The sequence below is a fragment of the Myripristis murdjan genome, chromosome 3, assembly GCF_902150065.1.
Source record: "Myripristis murdjan chromosome 3, fMyrMur1.1, whole genome shotgun sequence".
NCBI lineage: Eukaryota > Metazoa > Chordata > Actinopteri > Holocentriformes > Holocentridae > Myripristis > Myripristis murdjan.
Genome location: NC_043982.1, coordinates 32,443,735 through 32,461,339, shown reverse-complemented (window position 1 = coordinate 32,461,339; position 17,605 = coordinate 32,443,735). Strand labels below are relative to the sequence as shown.

Below are 17,605 nucleotides of genomic sequence, written 5' to 3'. Positions count from 1 at the left end.
ACGGCCAAAGGGCTTTGTGTTACTGGGTAAGCTGTCATTGTATCTCTGAACCACTGCCTCCAAGACAGTGTATATACTGGCACATGGTGCAAGGATAACAGGAGAGCCAAACTCTGCAGTAGCCTCTGCACATCACTCTCAGTATATACATTCAACATTAATGATATTATGTGCCCTCAGGTACAATGGCATTAAATATACAGAGGTATATAGGAGGTCAGTGTCCACTAGCACACTGTCTCAGTGTACCATACCTGCTACTATTTTCTTAATATTATTTAACTGTCCTCATCCCCCAGCCAAATAATTGCCACCACAGCTAGAGGAGGCATTTGAACTGTCTAATGGTCCACCACAGTCACCATGACATATTACAGTAAACACAACCAGCCATGCTAATGACTTAATTAATTAAGCTAATCAATGCATTAATTAGCAAATATTTCTATGTCAATATACTTGTTTTCACATGGGTTGTATTAATATGAACTCTTAATGCATTGAGGAGTTACAGTTGTTCCACAAAATAATTTTGTTATTAATATGCAAATGTATGCAGCGAGGTGCTCCAAAATTTAATCAAATCATTTGCTCTGTTGCAGGAACCTGTGGTGTTAAGTATGAAATTTTGATCATATCATATCATGTTCTTAACTTCTGAACAAAAATGTGTCTGCACACAGCGACACAGACAGAAAATTCAATATCAAAATTCAACAGAAGAAGAAGAAGAAGAAGAAGAAGAAGAAGAAGAAAATTAAAACAAGAATTGCAATACTCAAATGAGATCCATTCCTAAATGATAACACCCACTAGATCTGATCCTAAGGCAGGCCCAAGAGTGAACCTAGGTCACAAGAACCAACTCACGTATTTACAGAAAATCCCAAAGGAAGCACTGGGTAGTTTTACGGCGTAGGACCAGACAGATCAAAACAAATATTTATTGCAGCAGATCAGCTTCTCCTGAGTTTGAGAAGCAGCAGAGGGTGCAAAGACTTAAGTTACACGGTTTTCAGCACCGCCTGAAAGGAGTACAAGATTGTGTAATTAATTCATGGGTAATAAATGAGCAGTAACATCGGTAGGTTTACAGAGAGTTAATCCTGGGGTCCAGAGCCTGTAGAGTGTCAGGGAGTTGAGTCTCATTACAGCTGCAAGGCAGCAGCTTTTGGAAGAACTTGTTGAGGTGACAAGACGTCTTCAGTCAAAACGTATCGGTACCATCTCCAACAGAAAAGTTTTTGAAATGTTTCCCCTGGACTGCAGAGTTGGCTGTACATCATGCTGTCTTCTTCTTCACCTCAGTGTCATGCCGCTATTTTATGGAGGGCAGCTGACAGCCAATTATCTGCTCAGACGGGAGGGTCAACACACCAGAGCTTGTCCATGGAGCTGGAGAGGACGGAGCAAACCCAGACTGCGATGGTGGACAGGAGAATGCTTTCAGTTATTGACCTGTAAAATGTGACGAGGACTGGCTATGAGACATCGTGCCTCCTCAGTTGTCACAAAAAGAACAACCTTGGTTGGGATTTCTTGATTTAGCAGGAGATATTCCATTTGAGAGTGATGGTAGACAGGTTCAGTGTGAACAGCTTTTCCAAGCTGAGCTACAGATCTGTAGGGCATAATAAGGCAGAAGTCAATTCTCGTCCTCACACCTTTAAGTGTGTTCAGTGTTAAGTTGTTGGCAGCACAGCATGACATGAGGCAATCAACCATAACCTAGTGTCAGGTAACAGTCCCACCTTTTAGTCAAAGCAAAGCCCCTCCTGAAGTGAGACCCTTTTTTTTTCGCATCAGTAACAGTTCCAGGAAGTGAGACACACTGAGATACACCTTTCAAAATCCAGCTGGTGTTGTGCACAGGCATAAGCAGCTTGATTGCCAGATCGCAGCAGGTACAGTAGGTACAAGTGAAACACAGGTCGACCTACAACGCGCAGGTCAGGAGGGTTCCAGTAAGCTTACTAGAAAATAGCACTGTTTCAGGCAAGCAGGTCAAAAGTAAAAAAAAAAAAAAAAAAAAAAAAAAACAAAAGTAAGTCATAACTAACTTACACAAACACTGTGTATAGGCTGTGCATTACTAATCCACCTTCTCTTTCCCTCTCTCTGTCACTCCCTCTCTCTCTCAAACACACACACACACACACACACACAAGAAGCTTTTGTGATTTGTGACTGTGTTTTTGGTCAGTGTATGTATTTTAGAGTGTTGAGGCTTCACATACGAATTTTTCTCCTTAACAGGTATTCATAGCTTCTGTTTTTGTTTTTTTTGTTTGTTTGTTTGTTTTTTATCAGAAAGAAGAGGCTACCACGGACACTATGGTGGACTTAGTCAGAGAAAAGTTCAAAATGGGAAATGCTAAGGTTGAACACACAGAGAGCCAAAAACATAAGGTCTGGGAGGGATCTGGGCAGGTTGTCCTGTTGGATGACACCATTACAGACTACATTATCTGCTTGAGTTGGGAGGAATTTAATAACATATGATGGCCATAAGACAGGTACATCAAACATGTTAAATTAGAAGGTCTGCGGGTTGGGTTCAGGGCTGTGGGGACTGGATGTCATAACAGGTTGGATGAGTGCAGGTATTAAAAACTCTTGATCACGTATCACTAGTAGGTATAGTCATTGCTGCTGACTTTAGAGGATGGAGGAGAGCACACATCAGTGTCATGCATACAGCGACAGACTGCCAGGGTCCCACCTCTTTTATCTGTTGGGAGGTCCAGATGAGCAAGTGACATTAAACTGTGACAGGCAGCAATGGAGCAATAACAAGAGACATGAAGCAGCAGAAGACAGCAACCCAGATTCTGACATGGGAACCAGTGATTTCTTCTCTTTGCTCTCATCCACTAACCAGTTTGATCTAGACAAACTGTAACTGATTGAGAATAAGATTTATGACACTTTGCAGATCTGTGCTTTAATGACACAAAGATTTCTAAAATGCAAGGATAGACACCCCCCAGTCTGCACTGCTACAATATGCAGTTCAGTTTGGCTTTCTTCATTTTCTGTCCATATGGTACCTGCTTCACAGCTGCACGGTCAGAACTGCCCAGGGTGGCCCAACAAATTGAGTAAACTTCACCTTCCAAAGTGATGCAAATAGTCTTTTTCTTTTCACATACGGTGCAGCCGACCAGTAATTCAAATTTGGGGATTTAATTTCTCAAGCTACAGTTATTAAAAAATCAATTCGCTCAGAATGAAGACTGCATAGTTGGGATGTCTGGTTTCCCATGCCATACTCTGTCCCACTAACAGGCCTGCACATTTCATTCACTTTTGCCTAGGGGGTTGTACACGCCAGCGAGAATGATTGAGCAAAAACTCCCTCTGTGAGTAAAACAGCTTGCAGAATAAAGACAGTGAATTTGGGCAAGAAGAGCAAAATCCTGTATTGCAGCCAGCCTGAGTTAGCGGGTAGTCTTGCCATTCCACTGTGCCATCTGGGATAGTGCGAGATAACCAGGTTTCAGAAGCTTGAGATGCACGAGAAGATACTGTTAGTCCTGGCCAGCAATTTTAATTAATCCATTTTCTTGGTCAGGGAGAAATATAACACTGGAATATGTAGAGTGGAATCGTTCAGAGGTGAAGACCCCGGCCCATTCTTGTTCTCGTCATTGGAAGCTCAGGAATTCATAATAGAAGCCAGCAGTTCCTTTAGAACCAAATCCCATCTGATGGGAAAACAAAGCTCCCAAAATACAGCAGCACAACTTTTAACACAGAATCAGTAGACACAGATCACCACTGTGGTAATGAGGCACAGCATTGACCACCCCATTACCAACCTGCTAAAGACTGGCAAACTAGAAAAAAATAACAGCCAAAAATTATTTTTAATGATGTTAATAATTATTTTTCTTAAAATAACTGATATATATATTTTAACATACTCTGTGACCCTGTGTGTTTTTCCATAATTGATGATTTTCCATAATTGATCCATAATTTAAATAGTATCATTTCATTCATTCATTCATTCATTCATTTTCTAAACCGCTTATCCGTAAGGGTCGCAGGGGGTGCTGGAGCCTATCCCAGCGCTCATCGGACATTATGTTATCAGCGCTTGTGTAATAATTGTGTAATAATTTAAAAATTGCTCACAAAATTAAAATTACAAGGTAGCTAGACATGATTACAGCAATAAACCTGTTTTCATGTCTAGCTTTCGCCCTCTGTTTATGACTATGTCCTTCATAATTTTCTGTAATTATGTTGCTGCTAAATGAGTGTTGTTGTTTTTGTGTGTGTGTGTGTGTGTGTGTGTGTGTGTGTGTGTGTGTGTTGCTTTGATTTCCGATTTTTACCTCTTATTTTTACAAAAGTTCTTTTAGAGTTGGGTATTGCAAATTGGCATCTGCTAAAAACACTATGATACTCATAGACAAACTCCATAAAAATAAACCATAAATAAATAAATGCCCACCAATGATGACTTCTACTGATGACTGGCATTTGTCAGGTCATAAACTTTTGAGTGAGAGTTGCTCATGTTCACATATGCATGGAACTATCCATAATTATGAAAATGTCATAAGTGACTCTTGGTGTAGGCCAAATATTTACCAGACTTTCCCATTACCATGCCTACTCACTATGCCTCTCAAACCTTTGTCAGACAGTCTAATTATACATGTCTCTCTCATCCATTTGAGTATGTTTTCAACACCATCACACATCAAAATCCACTCAGCATGTTTCTTTGAAAGAGAAGGACCTGTAAGCACTTAGTGATGAACTAAGTCAAAGAGAGAGAAACAGACTCGCAGACTGTGACAAAGGGCAAGAATATGAACAGAGCAGCTGGAGAAGCTGGCTGTGCATCTTTGGTGTTTAAGTGCTTAGGTGAGAGAGGCAGTGGAGATGGGGCTTTGAGTTAGTTCATCACAGAGCTACCACCCCTTAGGTGACAATAGGAGTGTTCCTGGGACCGAGAAAACTGCTGGCTTGGCAGAAAAAGGCTCCTTTTGTTCTATTCAGCCTACTGGAGCAGTAATAAACCCCCCCTCCCATGCAGTGGCTACCAAGAAATGCTTGCATTCAAAGGAGTTTTCCTTTTGAGATGAGGCAAGTGGAGGGTGAGAGGAGGGGAGAGGAGGATATTATCATACTGGGAGAGTGGCGCTGGAAGAAGAGGTGGGAGGCAAGAGAGGATGGCTTGATTGTGCTGAGAGAGAGATGGTGAAGCAAAGAAGGGAGAGAGGAATGTATGATTGGATTTTGCCGAGTGGTAAAGCTAGCTGTCTCTTAGCTGGCTGAATGGAAGGGCTGTGTTATAATGGGGAAGAATGGGCAAAGGCTGAGGGCTCTAATAGGGCCTACAGAGAGGATTCAGAGGTTCAGAGCAAATCCAGAGTCACAATGGAGCACCGGTCTGCATCAAGCCAGACAAGGCTTTGTCCATCTGTCTAAATTTAATCACACTCACAGTGTGGCGGTCTTACTTACACACACAAACATATAGATGTCAGATCATTCAGCCTTACAAAAGAATGGCTTCGCTGGTTTTTCTTTAGTAAACAAGCACCACAATGCCTCCTTTATGAAACTCTATATTGCACAATTTTTCAAGGAAAATGAAACACTTTAAATATATAAGTATAAATACATACTCATACAAATATAAGTCAGTCCAATAAAGATTGATTCTGTAGAATCTGAGTACGTAACATGTCAAAGTATCCAAGCTTTAAAGGGTGTGGCAACCTAAATGCCACACATCCATGCTTTGAGCTGCATGGTTGATTTTAAAAGGAAGAACCCTCCCCTTCCATTCCATGCCCCATTTCACCATTGGGTGTATTTGAACATCGCTGAGTGGCCCTTTAATGCAACATTTGCTTAGTCCAAGCACTCCTCAGAGCTAAATATGCTGCCTGGTGCGTGTCATTCTGCTTGGGAGCCTGAAGGAGGATATTACAGTCAGTTGGCTCCATTTAGCCTCGCTGTTGTTTGGCCAGCCTGCTGTGCAACAATTATGCCTGTAGGTAATGACAGAGAGAGAGAGAGAGGGGCCAGGGAAAGAGAGGGAATCGAGAGGATGGGAGACTAATATGGCAGTTGTCAGGGTCACCTTAGGAGCACAGTGGAGGCCAAATGTGTGCCATACATTCTTCTTCAACAGTGAAACATGATATGTGCTCATACAAATGTGTATGCTCCCGCACGCGCACACACGCACACGCACGCACACACACATACATATACACACATAGAGCCCACTAGTCAACCCAGAACTATTTAGCTCCTTCCTTGAGACTCAGCATGCACAGATACACACTCTGTCTCTTGCGCACTTTGTCTACACTTTACACAGCTGAAGGCTTTTACCTCTAGAAAAAAAGAGGAAAATCAATTTTCCATGCCCTTTAAAATCATGTCATTTATATAGTTTCTCAGGGGGCGGGGATGAGCTCACTGCTGCCACTCACTGATGTCCCTCGGCTATTGCATTCTGTAATAATGTTCAACTCATTTATGGAAACTCTCAAAAAGGGTAGCCAAAAGACATCATCAATGTTCAAAATATTACCCAGAGAGAAAGTCCATAGAGTGTGTACTTGTCACTGTAGTTAGGGTGTACATTACAGCTCAGTTACAATGCAATATGTTCCAATTATCAAACAAGTGCAACAGCCATTGTCAGAGATCATCTAAGTCCATTTATGTACCAGTCTAAAATGAAATTCAACAATCATAAAATGCTTGCTTTATCGATAAGCTCCCCTCTTTGGCCTTTCTCTGCATTGAGATGATTACAATCTCACAGATAATGATATATGGAAGATCATCTTTGATCATCATGCACAGAACATACACTATATTACCAAAAGTATTCGCTCACCCATTCAAATGATCAGAATCATGTGTCCTAATCACTTGGCCTGGCCACAGGTGTATAAAATCAAGCACTCAGGCATGCAGACTGTGAAACAAGACATTTGTGAAAGAATGGGCCGCTCTCAGGAGCTCAGTGAATTCCAGCGTGGAACTGTCATAGGATGCCACCTGTGCAACAAATCCAGTCGTGAAATTTCCTCGCTCCTAAATATTCCACAGTCAACTGTCAGCTCTATTATAACAAAATGGAAGCGTTTGGGAACAACAGCAACTCAGCCACGAAGTGGTTGGCCACGTAAAGTGACGGAGAGGGGTCAGCGGATGCTGAAGCGCATAGTGCAAAGAGGTCGCCGACTTTCTGCACAGTCAATTGCTACAGAGCTACAAACTTCATGTGACCTTCAGATTAGCCCAAGTACAGTACGCAGAGAACTTCATGGAATGGGTTTCCATGGCCGAGCAGCTGCAGCCAAGCCACACATCACCAAGTGCAATGCAAAGCGTCGGATGCAATGGTGTAAAGCACGCCGCCACTGGCCTCTAGAGCAGTGGAGACGCGTTCTCTGGAGTGATGAATCACGCTTTTCCATCTGGCAATCTGATGGACGAGTCTGGGTTTGGAGGTTGCCAGGAGAACGGTACATTTCAGACTGCATTGTGCCGACTGTGAAATTTGGTGGAGGAGGAATTATGGTGTGGGGTTGTTTTTCAGGAGCTGGGCTTGGCCCCTTAGTTCCAGTGAAAGGAACTTTGAATGCTTCAGGATACCAAACCATTTTGGACAATTCCATGCTCCCAACCTTGTGGGAACAGTTTGGAGCGGGCCCCTTCCTCTTCCAACATGACTGTGCACCAGTGCACAAAGCAAGGTCCATAAAGACATGGATGACAGAGTCTGGTGTGGATGAACTTGACTGGCCTGCACAGAGTCCTGACCTGAACCCGATAGAACACCTTTGGGATGAATTAGAGCGGAGACTGAGAGCCAGGCCTTCTCGACCAACATCAGTGTGTGACCTCACCAATGCGCTTTTGGAAGAATGGTCAAAAATTCCTATAAACACTCTCCTCAACCTTGTGGACAGTCTTCCCAGAAGAGTTGAAGCTGTAATAGCTGCAAAAGGTGGACCGACATCATATTGAACTCTATGGGTTAGGAATGGGATGGCACTTCAGTTCATAGTATGAGTAAAGGCAGGTGAGCGAATACTTTTGGTAATATAGTGTACAAGAAGAAATCCTGCATTCTGCCAGCCTATGACTCTCCTTCCCATCTCCCACTCTCATGTACAGGCAGAGCAATCTCAAATTGATCTTTACTTCAACTCATCAAAATTCATTGACAAATATCTCAGGTATGAATAAGGAGAGAATTCATCACTGGGTTCAATTTCAATAAGAAAAGTCAGTAAGTCCGTGATCTTGGAAGTGGAGAGTCGTGCAGAAAGAGATTAAAGTCCAAAATGAAGGGGCTTTAAGATTCATTACCTGTGTTCTGACTCGTGGATGGAGAATATGACTCCTGATGTGGAGGACTTCTGCTGGATGGAGGCCAGGAAGGTAAACTCACTTTTACTCCTAAACAGCTGTACCACCTTCTCTGTGATGTGTGCTGGGGTGTGAACTGCTCTCCCAACATCTGAAGAAATAAAAAACAGAAGGCAATCATTAGGTTGTGTAAACCGTGTTCACAGGCAAAGTGCTGTCAAGTTCCTCAGCTACCAACTTGCCAAAGGTAGGAGAAAGACATTAGCTAATGACACACTGCAAAACCTTTGGAACCTTCAAAATGTACCTGATCAAAAACTCCTGGCAGTTCTGTCTGGCAATTTATTTTGGAAAAAATCTGCTCTAAACTGTTGTTGTCAACAGACTTCAAACAGCAGATGAATGCATGTAAATCAATGCTCAGGCAAAATACTGTGTGTGTTTGTGTGTGTCTGTTCATGTATGTCTGGACTCACATATCCTCACTACAAGAAACAGATCAGTTTTTACCGACCCAACCAGTCTGTGTTATTTAATACCAAAGGAACAAGAAAGGAAAAAACTCTAACACTGAGACAGTTTGTATTTTGCTCATAAGGGAAATGTTAAAGACCATTTTAACATTAAAATGCCAATTAAAAGCAAATTATATCATACATTAACCGTCTGGGTCTGTGTGTGACCCTTTGAGTAACATAACTTGTCAATGATACTGGGGAGGTTTTAGTGTGTAATCCATTTGTTGGGGCCACCACCACTTACCACTTGGCCCGTGGTACGCTGAGTGGTGATTACTTTGTGCAGTACACAAAGTCAAAACAGCATCAATGGCATAGAGCAGGCAGAAATGTAAGAACAATGACACTAATACACAGTACAGAAAGCACACTCAAAAGCACAGTTGAATATCAGCTTGGTGTTTTTATAATTGCTGATTTTGTTATCTTCTTCAACAGCTGTTTTGGTTTTATGGATGCCAGTTCCATTTGCCGCAGGCTAGATGGTGTTTCAAGGTAGACAGCTCATCAACTGGAGTGACAAGTGTTGGGCCAGGAACTTGAAAAACTAGAGCAAGGAGGGCAAGACTTTCCAGGTCTGTACGATTTGTCTCCCTCGTCTGACAGTAAATTAAATGCTGCTTGAAAATCACACTTCCAGGTCATGCGAGGGAATGCCTTTCAGTTTCAAGTTTTACTTTGAAGAGGCATGGAATTGTCAGATTGCTCATTAACCATGAAATAATTTGCATTATAAAACTTCCAGTAGAAATTGTGACATGTGGTTGATCTGAAACACGTCACTCAAGTTCAACCAGTGTGGGAGTGTCGCCACAGACACCGGCTTTGCAAAATGCAGGGAGTTTTATCGGTGGGTGACAGGCTTAATCATCATTGTGTGAACTTGTTTGGCATTAGATAGAATGCAGCAAATATTTAGTTCAGCACTACTTAGCTTCAAGTTCCACTTTGTGAATTCCTGTGGGCAGAGGAGATTTCCCACTAGTGCCTACATGCAACATCAAAATTTGATCCATAGTCTCAATATCAAGAAATAGGACATTCGTTTTTACTGTAGCCCCAACTTGTGATTCATGCTTGTATTTTTACTTTTAACTCTTGCACAGCAATCACACATAATGGAGCTGTGGCATGTGCCTGTAAACAGCTAGCACAGATAGTAATACTGATTAAAATGTTATGTTTCTGAGTGTTTCTGTTGTGAAACAGACAACTAAAACATACTGCTGAGTCATTTCTGGTGGAGGGTTGGGTCAGTAGGCCTACACACCTTTCACAATATACCAATATACAATGTACTTAAACATGCTAGTGGTAATTACACCACCGTCAAATTGTAATAATGTGAATAGCATGATTAAATTGAGATGACATTGTGATTTCTGCAAAGTACAGTGATGCTATCTTTTTGTTATATAGTGCATTGCCACAACAGCAGTATCTTCCATGATGAAATCCACAAAGCAACAGCAGCAAGGACAACAATTTGAATGTAGATTTTTTTCAACTGACCTCACATTATGCAGAGCTGGCTGTGCAACTGTCAAAATTAAAATTTTATCACTTAAAATTTTACCACTGCTTGTTTTTTGTGAACATGGAACAGAAACTGTCTAAACCTGAGGTTTAACTTTTGCTGTCATTATAGTCATCCTGGATAACATCTGCCGAATTAATGACTGCTCTGTTTACTTTACCATGTTAATTATCAGTATTTATTCTGGAGTTAGGTTTGACATTCCTTTGTTACACCAGTGCATTGACCAGCTTGTGAATTAACCAAAGATTATTTGGTTTGTTGTATCATCGTGTACTATGTACAATATTGTGCTCCAGTTGTGCCTGTTTCTATAGGTTTCTGTTATAGCCTGATTGCTATTGGCTGTTCTATTTAATACTACATTTCAGTACCTTTGTGATTTTACTAAATTTATTTGTGTAAATGCAAATGCCCTTTCAGATTACTCTCTTATTAGGCTGGAATTCAAACCTCCCTTCTATGACCCCTCTGCATGCCCCTGGTGACTAAATCCTACCCTCCTTGGTAATCTCACTTTTTTAACTCTCTTAGAGGAACCAGTGAAACCCTTTTTTCCATTAATGATACCCCTGATGATTCAGCAACAATGCTATGGGAGGTTACAAAGGCCTATATAAGAGCTGGGATGATCTCATGCACTTCTGCTAAAAGAAAAGAAGCGGAACAACTTGAGCTTGAATGCCAGACCGCAGATCTAGGAGTTTTAACATTTCTAAATCAGTGTTGCTGAAGTTGGATGCAGCCTGTTTCACCCTTGATAATCACACAAAAAGCAGACGCAGCTATCTTTCATGTCAAGACACAGTCACACAGAATATTCAAATCAGCCAGCACACCAGGTAGTCTTCTGGCCCATTTGACAAAGGGCAGGGCTGACTCTAATGTGATTCCCTCATTAAAAGTTGGCAAGGGAGTTAAACATTCTGAAACCACCAAATGGTTAATATTATGAAATATAATAAATATTATGAATGTCCTGATGATGTTGATGACTGGGCCAGATTTGCAGATTGCAGTAATTTGCATTATTAAATAACAATTCTATTGACATTCTATGCCATCCAGTCATGAAAGAGGAGGTCTCCAAGATAATTAAATATCTACTAGGCCCTGATGGCTTTTGCCCTGAATTCTATAAGAAAACACAGATGACGTCATTCTCTTCTTTCCTAAGTTTTGGGTACAAGAGTGCCTTGGACAAGTCTCCTTTTAAATGTTCAGAATCTGGTTTTACGTATTTAGATGTTAAATCTCTGACAACTAAAGTAACCTATAAACTCAATGCCTTTTGTCCCAATTATGTCTTTAATTATAAGTGATTTGCTTAGATGCTTTGACCTCCCTCTTTCCTGGATGGGATGAGTCTGTCTAATTAAGATGAACACCCTCCTGAGGACCTTACACCCAATGGACATGATTATGAAATCTGCTTGTTCTGATATCTAGTTCCAAATTTATCTGGAATGGGAAAAAAGCCTTAATTTTAAGATATTACAACTGGCAAAAGAGAGATGTGTGTGTGTGGGTGTGGGTGGAGGGGAGAGGGGGTGGTGTCAATGTCTAATTTTTTGTTTTGCAACTGGGCTTGCCATATGTGCACTTTGTCAGCCTGGCTCAGACACTTTCTTGAGTCTAGACCAAAATTTGGAAAAATACTGTGAAATTCACTGGAAGGAAGGGTCCCTCATCAGCCCTGCATCCCATTATACAAAACAAAGCCTTTCCCCCTGGAATAAGTAAGAACATAATTCAATGCTGGTATCAAGGCATCAAGATTAGTGATCTGTTTGAAGCTGAAAAATATTGTCCTTTGAGCAAAACAAAGCCAAATATGGCATACCATCTAAACATTTTATGGCAGATTAGACACTGACAATCTCATGGCTAACAACTAACAAACAACAAATTTTCCTAAAACTCAGCCAACAGCTTCTGCTAGTGACTCATTTGTTACAGTTTTGCCGTGATAAAAGTTTCATATCCCACTCTTATGTAATATTACAGTCCCTCAACACATTCTACATTGACAGAATTGAAGGCATATGGGAGAGGGACATGGGGTCTGAGTTTGTGGAGGTGGCATGGTCTGATGCAGTGGAGTTAATAGGGAAAATCTTTTTGTGCATTAGACTAACAGAGAGTCAGTACAGGAGTCCTCACAGATTATAGAGCCAAGCTCAATCCCATAATAGTTTCTATCAGGGAATTTTTCCCCTCTGTGCCAAGTGCAAGAAAGGGGTAGGGTCTTACATACCCTGCCCTCTGATATTTAATTTCTGGGAAATTCACTAAACTCCAGTTTTGATAAGGAAATACAAAATGAAGCCAGTTTGTTTCTGCTGAATATTTCCGGCAAATGGCTCTCTTTGACAAGCATCCAGCAAAAACTTTTGAACAAGCTTCTCCTATTAGCAATAAGAGGCATTTCATTCCAATGAATTAAACCAAGACCTCCTACTGTTTACCAGTGGTATGGAGAAATCTTCTAAGTTTTGCCGATGGAGTACTTGAACTTGAGCTTGAATGAGAGGATTTCTGATGAGCTGTGGATGCCTTTTCTCAACTGCCTCACAAATTGCACAGCCGACCTCATAGGGGGCATGGCACATGGCATTTGTATCCTTTCATTGCCCCCTGTATAATGCTTTGCATTAGTTGTATACTCCTGATTTGTGTAATGTAACCATGCTTTGAGATCTCTTTCTAATGTTATCCCATGCAATGTGTATGTCCACATTTTTTGCTATTTTTCCTTCCCTTCTGCTTGTATTTATCCTTGTTGTCATGTGTGTATTGTTTTATATTCTGTTCTCTAAAATTCAATAAAATATTTTGTTAAAAATGTATTCAAATGCCTGATAGGAAACAATGCTTACAGTAGTAACCACCACAAATCAATTGTTAACCTGTGGGAAACACTGTAATTGGTATCAATACACTGCCTACAGGCAAAGTGAGCACAGATAAATGAACCATGTCTACGCTCATTGTTCTGTCCATGCCCAAGCTGGCAACTCCACTGAAGCGTTGATTTTCTGACTTTGGCTGTTATGTTAAAATATTGAGATTTCAATATAAGAAAAGTTGTGTGCAGTTCAGTGTAAACAGTGTGAAATATCCCCTAACAGGTGTGATACATCCAATATGCAGTACACACAATAATATGCATTTAAATGTTTTGCCAACACTGCAACACCACCCCCAGCAAATTTTATATATCCAGTGGTGAAAGAAAGCTGGTATGGTCCGGTACTCTGTGCTACTAAAAGATTCAGTGCTGGTTGAGAGAACAGCAGCTGCCAGCCAAAACCCACATGCAACCCATCACGATCGCATTTCCAAAAGGAAAACCCATCTGCTAATGTAAAGTCAACATAAACAACCGGTAGTTTTCTTATAAATTTCTTATAAATTGTTCCAATGTGTTTATGCCCAGCCCAGACCTGTGGGCTTTTATTCTGTACTGGAGGGAATCCCGCTGCCTTTCCAAAACTGTTTAGTTTCTGGCTAACGTCAATTTCTGCTGCAACTGACTGTCTGGTATTGAATACTTCAGTCATATCAGTTGTTTCTTGCAAAAATCTATTTATGTATGTAAAACATACATAAAGCAAAAGAACAATTACATTATTCAAATGCTTAAGACACATTCTACTTATCATCATCATCATCATCTCTTTTTTTCATTATGTGCTCAGTGTTTTGAAAATTCACAGGCAGAGACTTGTAAACTTTTCAACTGCTGATGAATTTAGCTGCAATTTTCTTTTATATACAATTTTAGCTTTTGATTTTGATCTTGAAAGTTTCTTCACAAATTATTCTTACACCATTTAAATAAATCACTTGCTATATACGATGCCAGGTGTTTCTAATTTCTACACCACACAGGTTTTAAAAAATTGAACGCGTGTTCAGGGATAATGCATGAGGTTGGGGGTGGGAGGTACCAGCAAGAATTTCAATCTACTTTCACTACTGTACATACGGTTATAATAATTTTAGAAGACATGATAATTTAGTAGGGTATTTTCAGCCATGATATTCATACTGTAAAAAATTTATACCACCATGCGTCTTCTCTGGGAATGAATGTAGTCAGTGAAGGTCCTCACAAACTAGCGATGCGAACTTTTGTGTGTGTGTGCGTGCGTGTGTGTGCATGTAGGGTGTGGATCCCCCGGGCCACACGTATATATCTGTGCCACCAGAGCAGAGGACAGATATGAATGAGAGAGGCCCTTGGCTCCACACTCCAAGCTGTATATGACAGACAGTCCCGTCAAGAGAAGCCTGTGGCTGTCTCAGTGTAGGGCTTTTAAATCTCCCCTGGGTGACGGTGGCCTGCTTGCCCTCACACTCAGCCTCCCCACTGTCACAGCCCAGTCAGTGGAGCACCACTTCCCTGACCCTCTGGCTCTCCTACATGCTGAGTGGCTGACCACACCCTGCCGAGTCCATTATTAGATCATGCCCTCAAACCTGCAGAAATACTACAGAGTGAGAAGTTTGGGATGTTTTTCCTCTGGATACTGTTACTCTTTCTCAGGTCTGTGTTTTTCATTATCATTTAACCACACAGGCACCTTAACGGTGATACATGTAGAATCAAAACTCACTTACACTTTCATTTTGAGATATTAGCTTGATTTAAAAGATATGAGATTATTGCTGAGACAAATTGGCAGCCTCAACTGGCCTTGACACTGCATTTTATATTTTCTGCCGCTGGGTCAGGTTTGGAGGGAAATCTGCTGAATTTCTTTAAGGCATCCACAGACTCTCAGCTAAGTCATTGTTACAAAGCCTTTCAATGATGCAGTGACCGCGGTGAGTCACCACGGTCGGAGTTGGGTTGGAGTTGAGTGAATGATTCAAGATGGATGAGGGGAGCCGTGACAGTCCCCAGAGCAAACTTTTCCTTTTCAGTTTGCAGACCACTGCCTGTCAGCAGTCGGTCCACAAACTGGTTACATCACAGTGGCATTAAATTCCCATGAAAAAAGATCCATTCATTCCCCGCAAAAACAAACCACTTCTACATTTCTGTTGAGGTTGCCTGTAATCCTCCTCTTTAGTTTGTTGAACAAAGCAATACTGTGACCCATGACATATTTGAATACTTTACTGGAATATAATAGGACTGAATTACACAATGAGTTGTCTCTGCTTTGTATAATGTACTTTTTAAAATTCATAACCCATGTTATCAATGACAAATACTGCATTGCCTACAAAGTTCCTGCAGCCCATCACTTGACACTAAAAATGTCTTTATTTAAGCTGGCACTGGCATTGAGGAAAATTGGTGTCTCAAACTGTGTCGCAACATTGACTGCAGATTCCTTAACAAAATGAAATAGCATGAGGGACTTAAGGGAGCTATGGTGTTAATGATGAGAAACATTATTACCACTAATATCACTGGTGTGAGTTAGATACTACCAACTGCCTGACTTTGGTTTCATGTATGGATAGAAATTCTACCAAAGTATCAGAGTTAATTTAACAAGTGGTACTTATGTTTGAAAAGGCTACTCAAAAACAGCCAAAAGCTATTTAATTTTACTGTTCATGTCATACTGTAGCTCATTAGAACCAATTAGTATATTGGAATGTAACTACAACAGGAGTCTCACAAGTTATGTTATGAGTATCCTTCTCTACACTAGTGCAAAATCCCCAATCTCTGTACATTTTAGATGGAGAGAGAGAGAGAGAGAGAGAGAGAGAGAGAGAGAGAGAGAGAGTAGTGAACAGAGAGGACTGCTAATTCAAATCTCAGTTGGCTAGGACCCTGAGAGAGCGAGGATAAAACAACACACCTGAAATGCATGTTCACATTTTGCGGACATGCATAATGTGAAGATTCTTTATCTCAGCCACAAAACAATCACGGGGCAGAGCACAACACTGGCGAAGGTTTGGGTAAAGTTGGTCAGGGTTAAATAAAAGAGACTTCCAATGACACTTGACTCACAATATAGAACTTCTTTATGTGTGAATCTGAGTTATCATAGTTAGTAATAGTTAATTGATTAATGATCAATTAATCAATTAAAAAAATGCACAAGATGTTCCCTATGAATGTAGACACCAAATTCTTATGTATGTATGTATGTATTTATTTATTTATTTTAAACATTTGAGATGTGGATTAACATTTGAGACACTGAACGGACGTATGAAATCAATTTATTGATAGGATGGCTCCAGACCTTAAATATTTAGTGATGAGAGGCAGGCAGTGCACAAAATTGTGTTAGTCTACTGTTACTGAGCCGATAATCAAACAATGCAACAGTAGTGATAACCCTGAAAATGATGAAATAGTGCAGGAAATGGTGTCCATCTATATCATAAATAAAACATCAATTAATCAGTTATTATTGACATTAATTGATCAAATTCTCAATGGCAATAAATTGATCATCAAGGAATCATTAACATACAACTCAATAAACCTAAAAACAAGATTTTACACAAACTTACAAAACCTGGCATAACAAAATGCAAGGGAAAATCATGGTCTAAACTGATGCTCATATTCAGCTACTGTATTTCTTCATGTATTCTTCACTGATGAACACCAGAGAAGGTTAATTACACCAAGAGTGCTCATGTACAGAGAATGAGAATTGGATTTGTTTTGACGCTTCAACAGACTCTCTAATCTAAACTTCTGCAATCTAAACTTGTAATCAAGCTGTGTGAGACCAAATTAACCAACAAAAAAGGAGACATCTGAACTATGGTTCAAGCTAAAGCAAACAAACCGTAGGTATAATCACAACCATCAATTCCATATCAGTGTAACAACAGTGGATCAATGGAATGATGGAAATTCTCAGTCAACTGAGGCAAAACCAAATCACATCGTAACTGTCTCCACTGTGTCCAAGCTTGTAGACATAGACAAAGCCATTAACAGTGACAGGTGGGAACAGGTAAAACAGGAGGATTTGGCTTCTGAGAGTCGAGATGAATCTCAGCCGGCTGTCGCATCCCCCTCTCTATTTTACAGCTCATCACTTTAATCAGGAGACTGGCAGGTCGGCCCCAACTCTGCTAAGTCTTACAGATGGCCTCTTTAACTGGCAGTAAGGAACAGGAGCTCTGCCATGCTCCAGAGAGACTTTACTCACCAAAGGCAAAGCCAGCGCTGTCTCTGTGGACAGCTGTC

At 40.7% G+C, this 17,605-nt stretch overlaps 1 protein-coding gene across 1 annotated transcript in view; it reads right to left on the bottom strand.

Annotated features, from left to right (window-relative positions):
• Positions 1 to 17,605, bottom strand: part of LOC115354625 (protein kinase C-binding protein NELL1) — a 227,583-nt gene that overhangs the window by 183,390 nt on the left and 26,588 nt on the right. The window contains exon 3 of the mRNA XM_030045058.1: positions 8,365 to 8,515. Within this exon, the coding sequence (XP_029900918.1) occupies positions 8,365 to 8,515 (151 nt within the window). The remainder of the gene's footprint in view (positions 1 to 8,364; positions 8,516 to 17,605) is intronic.